This window comes from Desmodus rotundus, chromosome 2 (assembly GCF_022682495.2).
Source record: "Desmodus rotundus isolate HL8 chromosome 2, HLdesRot8A.1, whole genome shotgun sequence".
Lineage (NCBI taxonomy): Eukaryota > Metazoa > Chordata > Mammalia > Chiroptera > Phyllostomidae > Desmodus > Desmodus rotundus.
Genome location: NC_071388.1, coordinates 89,831,828 through 89,847,940, shown reverse-complemented (window position 1 = coordinate 89,847,940; position 16,113 = coordinate 89,831,828). Strand labels below are relative to the sequence as shown.

Below are 16,113 nucleotides of genomic sequence, written 5' to 3'. Positions count from 1 at the left end.
CCACTTCCTCCTTCTGTCTTACGCTCTGGCTCGACTGGCAGCGTGATTACAAGCCCACTGGCATGTGCAGTTGAGCAGACCGGCCCAGCTGTCCTGACACTTGGCTGCTTAGCTCTCGGGCAGGTGTTTGGCTCAATGTTTATGGCAAGGCCCAGCGCAGACTTGTTGTTAGCAGGAGATCCATGCTCAATTCTCAAAGAATACTGGGTGGTATGCTGGCACCCACGATGAGCTCAGAAAACAGTGGATAATGCTACCTTTCTCTATTTTACAGGCTACAGAAGGATATAAATATCTAACAAGCCCAGAATAAATGTAAATGATCATATATGATTCATAAAAGGACTAAAAGAACAATAGGGAGAACATAATCTGAACCAGAAAGGCTTGGAAGGACTTTTCGGAAAAATGAACACTGAACCTGAGCCCTGAATGGTAGAAACGACGGACATCGAGTATGAGGAAGGGCGTTCCAGGAAGAGCAAACCGATTCACAAGGAGCCTTTGGTAGCAGTGGAGCAGGAGAACAGATCTTTAAACAAATAGATAGAATAGAATACCACCATGACAGAGGTGTAAAGAAGGGGGGAGTATGTAAAATATATAAATATTTTATTTATATAAAATACAATTTTATATAAATCTGGAACACGAACCAGAGTGATGTGATCTAATTTCTATTTTTTAAACAAAATCACTCTGGCTGCTGTGAAAAGAATGGCCTGAAGGAAAGCAAGTGGAAATGGGACTAAAGAAGATACTTTGAAGATCAGAAGAAATTACTGTTAATGGAGATGCAGAGAAGTTGAAGTAACTGAGAAATGTTTTCAGAATCAATTGGATGTGGAGTGATGAAGACAGAAGTGTCAAGGATCTGGATGGACACAGGTGCCGTTTCCCAGACTGGGAAACCTGAAAGAAGAGCAGGATTGGAAGGGGGCAGGGTATGGGAGGCAAGGGGAAGAACAGGACCAAGAGTTCAGTGATAGGGCATTCGGTTGGCAATACCTGTGAAATATCTGAGTGGAGATGTCAGGTAGACCACAGGATATGAGTCAGAGTTCAGAAGAGGCTGTAGGCTAAAGACAAACAGGAGACAGTCACCAGAATTGAGAAGCATGGCCATAAAAGAATGTGAGGATACAAGAAAAGGGGGTTCAGATCAGAGACAAACCCTCTTAATAACTGGTTACATAGAGATAGAGGAACAAGCAAAGGGGACTGAGGTAGAGAACTTAGAAAGACAAGTAAGAGAGAAAAAAGGAAAACCAGAAGAGTGTGGTATGTGGAGGCAAAGGGGTGCAGGACAGGGGAAGTGCTGAGGGAAAGTTGTCCACTGTCTTGAATGCTCCTCAGGAATCTAATCACAAGAGGAGTGAGAAGCACCCACAGGTTAGGCAGCACCTAGGTCTTTAGCAGTCTTAGCAGGAACAAATCCAATGCGTGGGAGCCCAGCCAACTGGAACGAGGGAATGGTTAAGTGGGAGCAGAGAAGGGCAACACACAGAGTGCTAAGAAAACTGAAAAGTTTGGCTATGACGAAGAGAAGTGAAATAAGGGAGCAGCTGGTAGAAAGTTTGCTTTTCAGTAATAACTTTTTAAAGTAATAATGTCGGCATGCTGACAGTAGAGAGGAAAAAGGTGGGGAAAGAGGGACAAAGGACTGAAGAGGTTGAGATGGCAAATGGCACGAGGGCCAGGGTGTGTCCACAGGCCTTGGTCTTTGAGGGAAAAAAGGAAGCTGCCTTAGCTGGGAAGAGATGGGATGCTTCTAACTTCTCAGTGAAGTGGATATTGAGATCATCTCAAAGCTGGCGGGAGGAATGGGGACCAAAGGTTTGAACGAAGAGGTTTAAAATCGCCACGTCATAAAATGGTAGAATAAGTTTATTTGAGAAACACAGTAAGGCCACTAAGCAAGACTTGAGTCTCTATTTGAGTTTGGTTGTCAAGAATATGCAGTAACATCATCTAGCCCAGTCGGTCTTCACTTCTCTCAACCTCCTCTGGCATCTCTCACCCAAAGCCAGTTTCTGCCATTCTTTACACCACGTGATGACAGACAATAATCCCATCATCCAAGACCAACTAATCCCCTAACAGCTGCAGGAGCTGATCCTATACTTCAGGCCCCCTCTTCTATGCATAGCCTCTATCCAGCCACCAAAACAATCACAGGAAGGATGGAAGTGACCTTCTTGCTCATTCCTGCCCATGTCCCTGGTGTTCACATTACTTTAGGTCTGGAGAACATAACACAACTCTCCCTGGGAAGTGAGATTCAGCATTGACTCGACCTACTTCACTTCTGTGTAGAATCTGATGCTAATGACAGACAAATAGAATTTGTCGGCCATGCCATGTGTGGGCTATACGGAGATAAATAACTACATAAATGGGGAAGGCAGAAAGGTTCCCTGGGAGCATGGTACCCGTTTCTACATCCCACAAGTTTTCTGGAGTGACAGAAACCAAAAAGTGCTAGTAAGTCCCAGAACAAAGACATCTGATGCCTCCAATGAAAGTTTCCCGTTGTCTCAGTACAGAACCTTTGAAAAGCATAACTCTCCCATATGGCAGAACTAGACAATCCACTCTTTGACTTGGTTTTGAGCTGTTAAAGAAAAATATACCTATTACCCAAATGGGTTCTTTGTTATTTCAAAGTCTGGGGCTAGACGGAACATATACATAAAATTTAATATGAAAAAGCTGTGCAGTTTAATCTTGACAAGCGGGAAGCCAAGATATGGATGTGTAGCTTTTAATCTGACTTCAATTTCTGACAATATCTTTTTGAGCTCATTTTCTGGCACCAAGATCAAATGCCCTTATTTATTGGTCTCACACAAAGAAGGACCTATAAAAAGGAAGCCACATTCAGCAGAAATCCCTTCCACGTATTACCAGTAGAACTTACTCAAACTGAACATTGTTTTTCTTTTTCTCTACTTAGTGGAGAACATGGAGAGCAAGAAAGAATGTGTTAAAGTTCATTTTGCTTTTTCTTCCCCAAACTGGAATTTTAATTTTTGGTGTAGGCTTAATTCAGCTGTAATTAATTCAGAATGTGAGAAGAGAGTAAACAAAATATTTCCCAGAGAAAATAAACAAAAACAGACAAACAGAAAGCACAACTACCACCCCAGATTCTAAAAACTACAAGTAAATTTTCATCCTTTCCCTAGTAGATACCAGCTAACTTGCAGGTCATGGCCTCAAACGCATAAACAAGACCTTTTCCAAGAGGAGCGTCAACTCTGTTTCACAGACAGAGTTTACTGGGCCTGTGGGAGGCTCTCTGGGAAACTGCAACGCGTTTTCCAAAGACCAGTGCACTTGCACTGAAGACCGCGGCAGGACAAGGCAGGCGAGATGAATGGCTTCCATTCACTTTTTTTAATAAACAGAAAAAATGAAAAGAAACAAGTCAATCATATTTGAATATGCTTAAGCCATTTCTCCAGGGCACCACTGGTAAAGAAGTTCAGTAAGCTAAAGTTAATTCTTTAAAAAAAACGCAGTAGAATTAGAAGAGCAGAAAGGCTGGTGAAAAAAAGCAGTTCACTCATCTCGAGTAGAAAAAGCTGCCACGAATATAAGCTTGAATTACACGGGCTCTACTCTCTCAGCGTCAGCTACTCAGTACCTGACAGTTCTTAGCTGGTGACAACTTACCTCCTTTTAAGACTTTTCTCTAGTGCCCCCATCTCCAGGAGCAGGACACAGAAATCCAAAACCATGGCCATTCATACTACATTTAGATCCAACAAAATGGGACCACCCTTTTGCCCATAAAAGTTGCGTTCAAACAGAATTTTCTCTTACCTTGGTCTTTTCACCAACAATGTTCTTTTCCAGTTCTGCTATCTTCCGGTTTAGGTGATCCAAAATCTCCTTCTCTTTCATCAGTTCAGTTGTTTCAGATTTCTGCTCTCCATCCAAAAGAGCACATTCCATATCCAGCTGAGGACACAAAACAAAGCGCAGAGGTGTTTCACATTCAGGGCAATTCTTAGCTGCTTACTCTAGAGGTATATTTTTAACAGCTACAGATGTCAGAAAGTAACTACTGTGTCAGTCAGATTGTGGGGCCTACAGAGCATTTCAGGGAGCCTGTGTGAGGCTCAGGAGTCCTACAGAAGAAAGCTGAAGAGCCTAGAATTAATTTTTCTATGATGACTCCCTTTCTGCTTATTTCTCAAGGATATTTTGCCTATTTGCTTAGATTCAGGCTCAAGCATGAACCATGTAGGGAACCACCACGTCTTTCTTTGTTTGTCCCTAGAGCATGGGAAGTAAAAACTACACTCAGCCCAGCATGCAAGCACTGCATTCCTCAGTGATGCCAGCAGGAGGGGCGTGCAGGGTGTGTGCACAAGCTGACAGGTGAGCAGTCCCCTGCCACTTATGGGGCTGTCTGCCTCATCTGTGAGTACAGACATGCAGATCCTGCCTGGGCAGAGTTATTTGCTCGTTGTCGCTCCATGGAGGTAACGTAAAAGTTGCCCCTCCCTTCAGTTAGAGTTATTAAATCTGTAACCAGAATTATAGTCTGTCTGTGCCTGTCTCCTCCCTGGTTTGCAAACTTCTAGAAAGCGAGGCCTATGTTCAACTCACATGTAAATCCACTACAGTACCAACATGATATCCAATGCATAGTAAGCATGCTCAGCAGATATTTGTTGGATTTCTACTTGAACACCTAAATTCATATTACCTCAGCTCACAGATTTCGTAGCAAGTCAGAAAGCATATACAGCAAGTCCTCACTTAACATCATCAATAGGTTCTTGGAATCGTGGTGGAATGATGTTTAATGGAACCAATTTACCAGAGGCTAGCTGATAGAAACCGAAGTTCCTACAGTATCTCATCCACGTTAGGATGAAATGAAGTTGAACAAAACACTATTTGAAAACTCTGTATTAGTTATAACAGAGGCAGTTTATACATAAAGTACATGCAAATGGCTGAATATGTCTCTCTCTTCTTATTAAAAAAAGGAAAAAGAAGTGTAAAAGAAAGGCAATTTTATCCTACATATGTACCCACCGAACACATGTTTGCTCATGTTCACTTACGTATTCTGTTTCCAATGCTTGGCCCTAACGGGCAGCAATACTTTTAAGGCAAAAAACAAAACAAAACAGGGAGATGGTAAAAAATGAACTCATGGTTTATACCTCTCGGGAAGATTCATCCATCTGGTCATTTATATCTTTGATTTTTTGTTCAAGTTCCTCGAGGTTGTTCAGGATTGCTATCCGGGCCTCCTCCATGGCAGCCAGCTCCTGAATCCTTTGCTCCTCGTTTATACCCTCTGGCGTCTGTAGTTAATCAAGACAGAAAAGAGATACTCACACTTCGGTCCCAGAATTTCCCAATTTATAAACCAGCCCCAGGCCTAACATTTCCATCCCCATGCCTATTTGGATTCTAAAAGCATCCTTGATGGTTTAGTAGGGACTCTGCATTTTCCCACAGAAACACTCAGCAGTTAGGTTCTTAGCCCAGCTCATGGGACCAACTTAAATTTATGAATTCATATCTTTTTAAAGCTGAAATAACTAAGAAGTTACACGGATGAGGAAACTGTGGCCCACAGAGATTGCAGTGAGTTCTCTAAGGTTACACACACAGTTGGGCACAGCAGAGATGTAGAATCAAGACAAGACTGGGACGTATTCCTCAGGTATCGCTTGGGCACGCCTGGGCCTTTCATTGCAAACGCCACACCCCTCCCTTCTCCAGGTGAGTACATCTACAACAGTCTCCAGAATCTCTACCATTCACCGGGTCCCACTGCTAAGGATCTGCATATGGGCTTTCATGCTTATTTATTTTCTTCCCAACACAAGGTGGGAAAAAGCAAGGGCACATCACACTTGACCCAGTCTCACAGCAATGTTCCACAAAGTTAATAATCAGGACAAAACAGGCGTAATTACTCCTGTGACCCCCCTCCCCAAATGATTTAAAACTAGACTCCACATTAAGTGAATTCATGTTTCACTTTTTGTGTTAGCACACTACTTACATCCTATACGACTTTCTTCCTATACAATGTTTAAGACATTAACTGGGCCAATGGCCTTTAGTGACATGGAACAGGACACTGGCCATCATTCATAAAATGATTTCATGAAAAATTGAGTGCCTTAGTGAGAAATGAGAAAGTCAAGAAATAAATTAAGTGAGAGAGGGCATATTTTTACTCCTGGACAGTTATGACTGATGCCCAGGGAAAGAAGGAATACGTATCACACACACAGTCAAAATATGACCGCTTGTTATTTTAAGAAGAGAATAGTGAATTGCAAATAGCCTCTTCTTTCAAGAATTTCAGGTTAATTATCTTGTATATCACCAGGCAGAGACCAGTCTTTCTGTATGTCAAGGAATGCTGGTACTTTAAAGTTGTATTACTACTTAAAAAAAAACTTTTTTTTTTGTATCAGTAAGTCAATGGTTCCACAATGTCACAATTAGAAATTAAAAGCAGCAGCTCAGATGAGTAAATTATTGAAGATAATTCACTAATCACTGGAAGGAATATTCAAATTAATAAACAAAATCAAAGGACCATTAAAATGTATTGTACCTCACTAAGTTCATTTACTTTAACAATCCTGAAAATAGCTTTAAGAAGACGGGCATCATGTTATGTTCTTTATTCTTTACCCTACTGCTGCTCCTGAAGGAGGCTAAACGACTGAGAAGTCACAAGTATCTCAGGTTGATTAGAACAAGGGTATGCAGACCTTCCAAACCTTGACATTTGGCTTCATACTTGCCACCTAAAATCTGTACCGTGACTAATAAAACAACTGTGACCTTTTTATCACAATGAAGCTCATTGTCCTAACACTAAGGTGCCTGCTTCAGGGCCTGAGGAATGCCTGGGACGGTGACTGGCATTCCGAAATCACCGATGAGTAATCCTAGCAGGAAAGCCTCAACAAGGCCAGTATCCTGTTGGGTCAACATTTCATATTAGATTTCAACTTCCAACATGTTTTAAAAATATCTCTCCCACAGGTGGAAGACACGTGGTAAGAGAAAACAAAAACTGAACAACCTGCAAAACTATAAAGATAGGTAATAGTAGCGATTATAAATATCTATGTAATTCAAAGTTTCAAGAAAATTTATCACAATAGGTATGCTTAATAATGAACAACTTGAGAGGTTGTTTATAGCAATAAATACCATCTAGGAAATGACTGGTTTTTTAGTGTTATTTATAAAGAACAGTATCTCCAAAAGTATTCTAAAACTTTGGTTTATAATAGAATGTGGTGAGGATATTGTTACCTCATTTATATTTAAATTAAGAAAATCAATAGAGAGCCATATTGTGGTGTCCACTGAGTATCTTTAGTTTTATGGTGAAAGAGGAAGCTTTCATTTTCGTCTCTCGGGGATTTTTAAAAATCATACTGGATAGGATTCCACTGACAGCGACATGTTTTAATAAGCCATTACACATGTGTGTGCACCCCAAATATGCCATTTGGAGGTAACTTGATACGCAAGGAGAAAGGGGAGAGAGAGTAGGCACAGACACTTGGCATGGGCCTCCGTTTTTGGGGCTCTCTTCTTAGAAACCTCTGCAACCAGCGGAGGTTGCAAGCGTGAGGGCGGTCCACTGTCAACAGAATGATTACTCAAAAGAGTGAAAAATTCTCATAACAAAGAAAAAATATTTTCTGGTAACTAGATGAGGTCATGAACATTTACAAAATCTACTGTGGTCATCATTTTGCAATGTATATAAGTGAGGTCATTTACTTTACACCTTAAGTTTAAATGGTGTGGTATGTTAACTATATCTCAATAAAAGTGCAAAAAAAAGGGAGAAGAGTGAGCTACTCATAACTTTCACCTCAGGTGGTGGTAGATATGTTGACAAAAGCAAATTAAAATTAGCGTATTTCCAAGGTCATCTGTATCTTTAAGTATTCTGTAAAGCAAGTTCCAGAATGGTAGGTGTAGTTTCCTAAATATCATTAAAATCTTAGTTTTGTTGAATCAGATTAGAGTGTTTTTCACATTCCTCTCTTCATTGACCCTTAGACTGATGAATAACAAACGCTGTACTTTGTTAATAATTCAGTGAGCAGATTACTCAAAGAGGAAGGGCATCTAAAACAAATGGCCAGGACTTTTTAAAAAGATTCTTCTACCTCCTGGCTTGAGGTGATACATGTCTGTCTTCAAAAAGTAATAAGCAAGCCCTGGCTGGGTGGCTCAATTGGTTGGGGCATTGTCTCATGCACTATGGGGTTGTGGGCTCAATTCCCGACAGGCAACATTAATGTGTGTTTATCTATCTGTCTATCTATCTATCTATCTATCTATCTATCTATCTATCAATCATCTATCTCTCCCCCTCTCTCTAAAATCAACAAACATATCCTTGGGTGCACTCTGCTAAACTGCTGTGTGGTAAGCGGAGGAGCTCCCAGTGTTTCCCGTCTCTCAAGGAGGCAGTCTTACTTCTCTTGCACAGGGATGCTGTGCCAAGCTTGAGAGGCCTGCTGTTCCACAAAAGCACATTCGAGCAATGAAAAACATCTGTCATGATCTGCTCATTTACATACCAGCAGCTTTCTTGTCATAGCCCTCTTCAGGAGGAAACCTGTCTTCAAAAAGACAGTCCTTAGAGAGAGCTCACAGCTTACCACCATGACAAAACTAGCAGCTGTCCATGAAGGAAGAAATGTGAAAGGATTTAAGATAAAAAGGTGGCAAAAGATTTCTGAGAAAACACAATGTCTGATGACAACAGGTCAAATTATCAAATGATGGATCATTTACTTTGCCTGAACACCAGCAACTCTTGATTTTCCTCCCAGATCCTAGTTTCTAACATTTGCATCATTCTGGCAATAGAGACGGTTGTTCTCTTCTGAGTTCCTCTGTACTGAGATAACTCCACTGAGTAAGGCAAATGTGGTCATTAGAAAAGAAGGAATGAACAGTCCAGAGTCTCAAGAGTTGCACTTAATGGTCAGAGTTACTTAAATACGTTCATTAATTAGTCTTATTTATCCTTAAATAAATAAATTCTTGTGATTAGGGTACTGGCTTTTCCAAGATCTGCTTTTCTTTGTTGTTTACTATCTTGGTGATCTAATTCTATTGTAATAAAATATTTATCTTTTAATATCTTTTATTTTAAGCATTCTTAAATCCTTTCTAAAAAACAGGTAAGGAATTTTTTTTGTAATCTTATAGGAAAAAAATTCTTAATCTGTGTAGAAGAAAACCACCAAAAGATTTTCCTTGAACCCCATTTTAAAAACCTTAAATTTGGAAGACATTTTTAAGTCAGCAAACAATCACAAGACTAAATAATAACTATGATCACATATTAAACTTATATACTTCAAAAAATGTCACAAAGAAAGTCAAAGTTACCACTCATAATAAAAGACTAATTTCATTACCATAAATAGTTATTACTCAATAAAAACATTTTCAAAAAATGGGTGAGGAACATGAATAAGTGTGTCAAAATACAAATTAACAACTAAAAATACGAAAAGGTGCCTACTTTCATGCATATTAAAACAAGCTAATTAAAACACTTATTAACTTAGCAAATTGAAAGTTTTTGATAATACACAACCTTAGCAAGTGTATGGAGAATAAGATGTTCTCATAAAGTAAACTGTCAGTGAAAGTGTAACTCTTTTGAGTATAATTTGGAAATATTCATTAAAGTAAACAATATACAAACTCTTTGACCTAGCAATTCCACTTTCAGTAAGTTACCCTACAGATAACCTTTGCATATATCCTAGGATATTTGCTACATGGAGATTTTATTAACCCAAAACTGGAAACAAGTTAGGTAGTATTTCCAAACCCAACACGAGGCAGCCATTGCAGTGGCTGAGGTAAAGCTGTGTGTACTAACGTGCAAAGATGCTCGGGACACGCAGGGAGGGAAAGGATGAAGACCACTATGTATGCGTGTGCATGTGTGTCTATGCCAACGACTTGGCTGTATATGCACAGAAATATTAGGAAAGCGTGTAAAATACTTTAACTGTGTTTATCTCTTAGGTGACAACAAAGAAAGGACAAAATGAAGAGAAACCTTTCTTTCTACTTTCCTGAAGTGCTACATTTTTTTGCAGTGCAAATTTATTACTTTATAGTAAACACTACACCTTGCTGATTACCTCTTCAATGGAAGCTTCACTGAAAACATTTTGGAAAGCAAGCATGATAAAGTGTCTATAGTCTCTAGGCCAATGCAGATGCATCGTCCTAGGCCCGCAATCCCAGTCTCTGTGCTCTGCCTCCTTTACCTTTGGTAGGATACTTAGGTAAGTGGACTCGTTGGAAGCTTTCAGAAAGGCAGAGGGGGGAGTCCTGGCGAGGTCCCTGAGCAGCTCCTCGTTCATGGCGCTCCTGGGGGAAAGGAAGCTGGCACTGCTCTGACTGAGGTTCTCAAAGGCTGCCAAGTCCATGTCATGGCCAGAACCTTTCTGGTGGCACCTGTATCTGACGTCGGGGCTCACCAGGGCTTCTTCAAACACAGACTCCTCATCAGACAGCTGCAGCTTCTCAAGCTCCTTATTGATTTTCTGTACATCGGCCACTGTGGTGCCAGTGGACAAGCAATTGTCAGGCTTTGAGTATTCAGCACAAAGGCTGAGGATGGTCTCCAGACGCTGTCTCTCCTAAAACACAGAGGGGAGGGGAGGTCAGTGAGAACAGAGACAACTCCAAATAGAAAGACTGAGGAGGCTGGGACCACTGGTGACTTCACCCCACACATAAACCCACAGTCTCTGACGGATGCATTTAAGGATCCAGATGACGCCCAGGCTAGCAATGTCTGATTTCCCTCCCAAACTCAGTTCTGGGCTGCCCCCTTATCTGTATGTCCCAGTGCTGATCCCAGCCCGGAGCAGCACTCAGAGAGACTTGTCTTGCTTTATCAATTCTCTAAACACTTGAAAGGTTTTTTTTTTTTAATCTCCATTTTTTAAGCTCTTCACTCCCGCTTCCCTCCCTGTACCTATCTACCTCCAACAATACCTCTTTCATCACTACAGATTTACTATTTGCCCTTAAAAACAACTCTCTAACTTCCTATAGCATTATCATTCTCCTGTTAGACATACAAAAAGAAAAATGTGACTTTAAGAATTTTTTTAATTTAAAAGGCATTAAGTAGGTCTTCATTTATTTTCTTGAAATGCTCCAAAATTTTCAAAACATTTTTTATGTCTTTTCACCATGTAAAGGTATTTTCCACCAATTTCTCACATGAGTAATTCGAATGATAAGAAGGTGGAAATGTTGCATAAAAATGAAGAAAATTTCACATCATCACAGAAAGACATCAATGTGTTTCACTTCTGAGATCATCAAATCTTTGATTTATTTACCTGGAAAATAAGATGATAATTCATTTGTTTTTAAAAAAATCAATATATAGGCCACTAATGTCTATAACCACTAACTGGCACTCACCAAACTCCCTGTGCAAAACAAGTAGATGAATATGATTCTTGACTCTAAGTAAATTTACTGTATATTTGTGAATAACAGGATATAATCAATGAAAGGCTTATCAGAAGCCTAGATAGCACTATTTGGGGTAGGGAATCTCAACATTTTCACCTGAATTCTAATGCCTAAGTGGAAAGAAGAAAATAAAATAACAAAAACCATCTATTATGATTTCAGCTACCACACTTAGAATTCAAAAGCCTTCTAGAGAAAAGCATTTTCCAATCTGGTTATCAGTAACAAAATAGAAAAATTTTAAACAGCACTGGGCTGCTGTTTTCCATTTCTAATTGCAGCAAATCTGCAGAGATAAAATTCTGAAGGCAGTTCACTTTTTAATAGCTAAAGGAGTATCAAATGGAAAAGTCAAATAAGTATAGAACAACATAGTTTCTGGTTTCCATTGAATATATTCATTAAATGATGAGAGAGAAGTCATTTAATTTGTATCCAACTTTTATCTGTCCTCTAAAGCACTCCTCCAACTCCCCCCCCCTCAATGCAATAGCTTGACAAAAGGACTATTGAACTGGTTGCTGTAAGCGCCCACCTCCCTCTCGCTGTCTGAACTCCTGGACTCCAGCTGCAGCTCCGTCCTCATGGCCTCTTCCCAACACAGACACTCAGAGCCATGCGACCTCACCCCAGGCACCTCGGCACCCTGTTCATCCAGGAGCCCTGGTGCTTATGTATCTCCACAGCTGCCACCAGCTGCCAAGCCCTACCCACCTACCCTTATGGGGAGGGATTGCAGGGAGGGGGTGGACTCAGCATGCTTTGTCTTATTTTAAACTTCTCCAACAATCCAGAAAAGTCTACATGGGAATACGTAAAAACAACCTGCAAGGGCATATATGTGGAAGGGTACAGGAACAAGATCTTATATTTTACCCTTTCTCAACAGCATCTGCATTAAAGGCTAATCTCCAAAGAAAAGTGTTCTTTCTACCCTGTAGGTAAATGAAGTTGAAGCATCCACATTCAGTCTTTAGTCACCTTTCTAGATCATAGTGTGTACACATTAGTCTGGACATTAATTCCATTTGGGACTTTCTGAAAGTTGTCAATTTCCATTTACCAGGGCTCTACGGGAGTGTGGTCTTTAAAAGCATAAAAGGTACTTCTGCCTAGCCTGTAATACATAGCAAAATTCCTCCCACATCTACTTCCCAAAATAGTTTCTTTTGCTGCCAGTGCTATTGCTTAATTCCAGAGGGAATAAATGATCCCAGCCTTAAGATGAATTCTATTTCAGAGAGTGAAAGGCAGCATTCAAAGGCTTGTGCACAGGAAGTTTGGTATCCTGGTATGTGCTTCTCTCTCTATTCTTATCACCCCATTCACAAGCCAATCTGTCCAAGGTTGAATCTCTCTCTCTCTCTCTCTCTCTCTCTCTCTCTCTCTCACACACACACACACACACACACACACACACACACACACACACACACACACACAGCCCTGCTGCCCACGAGTCTGTAAGAGATCCAGGCCATGCTGAGACACACAGGCCCCATGATAGGAGCACCAAAGAAAAATGATGAAAAGTGCAACAGAAGAAAGTCTTCAAGACATTTCAGAAAGCACCATAAGAAGCCTTTTAAGGGAAACCCTGAACAGAATTTACCCTCAGACAATAATTCTCCCTTGAGCCCTCTTCACTCCAGAAGTTCCGAAAGGAACTTCTTTGTTCCTTCCCATTCATCACACCAATATTCTCTGCTCCGCGTGACCTAAAACCAGGGCAACCGCTCCAGACCAGGACACTGGGAAACAAATAGGGCACTAGTAATAATTATGCTGGACCATCAAGTGCAAAGTGGGATTGGAAAACTACCTAAAACTTGATTTTCTTTGGCATTTCACCTGGCAATGTGCTGAGCTGGGAGGCTACCCTCCTGGAGATCTTTAATTCCCACCACCTTGCCAAACCAGCATTCGACTATGCATCCTCCTGAAGAGCCACCAGAACAGAACCTGGCCACCCGATGGTCCAAAACACTATTGCTAAGCGTTGAGAAAGTAGGTCACTTTAAGTCAAATTATTTCAAATACACTTTTATTTTTTCCCTCTCCGTTTTCTCTTTCCTCCATTTCTGTGCACCATGTATATCAAAGCAAGCTTTAAAAAGGACACAAGATCTTAAGAAATACACTTTCAGAAAATGGTGTGCAATTCTTTCCCTCGGGTTTAAAAAAAAAGTTGTGGGCTGAGTGTATGTTTTATGAGCTCAGAGCTTTCTTTCCTGTTCAGAGGCATCTGTCTGGCTTTGCCTCTGCAGTACACAGCCCTCGTCCATCTCCCCAAACCACTCAGTTTCCTTGTAAACAATTACAGCCAGTCTAGGCCATAGGACTGTAACTATAATGCAGAAATAGATTACGCAGAAGACCAATTGTTGATACTTACGCACAGGTGAAATCTTCTTAAAGAAATCCTCCCCGTATAATTAAATAGATTGTGTCATTTATTACATAAAACACGGGGCCAATCTTTAATGGTTAGATACAATTTAGGTGAAAGGAAATTGTTTTTTATGATATTAAGAGGACTATTGTAACTGGTAAGAATGACTTTGCTCCTCTCTACTGTTAACCCTAGAGATTCAGTACCTCCATAGTCTTCAGTTTAACAAAGACATTTTAAGTAATTTGATGCCCAATGTGCTGGGGATACAAAGATGAAAAAAGACAGCATTTCTACCCTCAAAACTTTAACAAAAGGCACAAATGAGTAATCAGTTAAACAAAAAAGTGATAACAAAGGTTTACAAAAAATTTATGGGTTCACGGATGAGGAAATACACAAAAATTACTGAACAAATTTGAGTTGAGTCTTGAAGAAAAAATGAGTCTTTGTGGCCTGTTGAACAGTAGTGTTCAGGGCACTAGTGGACAGGGCATGTCTGGGAAGGAACGACACGGGCAAATGCACAGGGTCGTGGAACACCACCGTGTCGCTCAGTAGTCAGCAACTTCAGTGCTACGTGGCTAGACAGATGGGGTTCTTCACAGGAAGAGAGATGAGGTACCTGCAGAGAAACAGGCCAACTTTCTTCCTATTTGTATCAGGACTCAACTGATCCCAACAGCCCTACACAAACTTCTGGAATAAATTCGTAGGGTATACCAGCAAGAGTCAGAGACCGTGGTCTGAAGTGAATGGCAGAATGAGAAGAGCCGGGCTGACAGCAAGTAAGCAAAATTTCCGGGACTCCATGAACACATTCTCATGTCTTAAATTAAGTGGCTAGAAGTCTTTTATGTGAGTCTGCTTGTTTTCAGAGATAAATCCCCTGGGACAGTTACTGGGGCTCCTGAGATCAGTTCTCTTCCTGGACACAGTGTAACAGTTCTTCCCTTCCCTACCCCCAAATTAGCTGTGACTGTCAAACTTTCACTGGCCAATGAAATGTGAGAAGCAATGTGTGTGACTTCTGCCTGAACGGCGGTGCATGACTCATTACACGCCTGGCTTTGCCATGGCGGAGTGACACAGTGCTGTCTCCATCTGCCTGAACCCTGAGTGAGGAAATGTGGGGCACAGGCTTCATTCAACCCATGATGGCCATGGGGTGTGAAGGAGAAATAGGCTTATGTTGCTTTAAGCCTCTGATGAACAGTCTTGTCTTTTTTTAACCCCACAAAAGTCCATTATACCTGACAGGTCTTGCTTAATTTCAGGCCGGTAACTGGCCCAAAACTTAGAGATGAGGGACTTGGGGATTCTCCTAAAGGAAGCTGAGTTACTTACTATGTAATAAAGTACTTGGCTTTGCCCAAGGAGCGGTCTGGCTCTTGCTGTTGGCTTCTGGAAGGTAATCTATGTCATAGCCAATGACACAGATTTCTGTTTAGGGCAAAGTTGGCTGCACCTGGTAATCTTAGGGTAGAGGCTGGCCACTCCAGAAAGACCGACCATGTGAGTTAGTGTAGAAGACTTGGGTCACGTGGTATCAGTCATCCTGGAGACAGAGACTAACCCTGTGGACAATGCGTCCATCATGCTTACATGAGGAAGCCCCAATAAAAGCTCTGGACTCCAAAGCTCAAGAAAGCTACCTTGGCTGACAACAATTCAGTGTATTGTCACACACCCGTGTGGGTAATGTACTGACTTCACACTTGGAACCTCCCCACTGTGCCTAGCATGGTTTTTCCCTTTGGCTGATATTTATCTGTAGCCTTCCCCTGTAATAAACGATAAGCGTGACTATAACCTCTTTCAGAGGGTTCTGTAAGTCTTTCTAGCAAATTACTAAACCTGAAGGAGGTTTTTTGGCAACTCCCTGAACTTGCAATTGGTGTCATGTGAAGGCGGTCATGTGTGGAAACAGTGACCTTTAATTGCCTTCATGCTTGCCTAAACATTGCCTTAGTATTTTTTTTCTTTTTACCATTTTTGAGCAAATGATCTGATTACTAAATTGTATATATAAGTAAAGAGTTTTTACAGTTTGGTTTTACTAAATATCTTCATGGAAGTCAGTTTAATATCTAAGAATACTTTATTTTATAGTCTGTCCGGGAAGTCCATCTTCCGGCTTGTTGTCAGGAAAAGTACTTTATTCTGCC

General features: G+C 40.9%; 1 protein-coding gene across 13 annotated transcripts in view; it reads right to left on the bottom strand.

The window, feature by feature from the left end:
- Positions 1-16,113, bottom strand: part of PHLDB2 (pleckstrin homology like domain family B member 2) — a 227,376-nt gene that overhangs the window by 60,385 nt on the left and 150,878 nt on the right. For 12 of the 13 annotated variants that reach the window (XM_045185828.2, XM_045185829.2, XM_045185830.2 and 9 more), the window contains 3 exons: positions 10,326-10,700; positions 5,187-5,330; positions 3,829-3,966 (listed from right to left, as the gene is read on the bottom strand). In XM_045185828.2, the coding sequence (XP_045041763.2) occupies positions 3,829-3,966; positions 5,187-5,330; positions 10,326-10,700 (657 nt within the window). The remainder of the gene's footprint in view (positions 1-3,828; positions 3,967-5,186; positions 5,331-10,325; positions 10,701-16,113) is intronic. The other variant, XM_045185833.2, reaches the window with a different exon arrangement.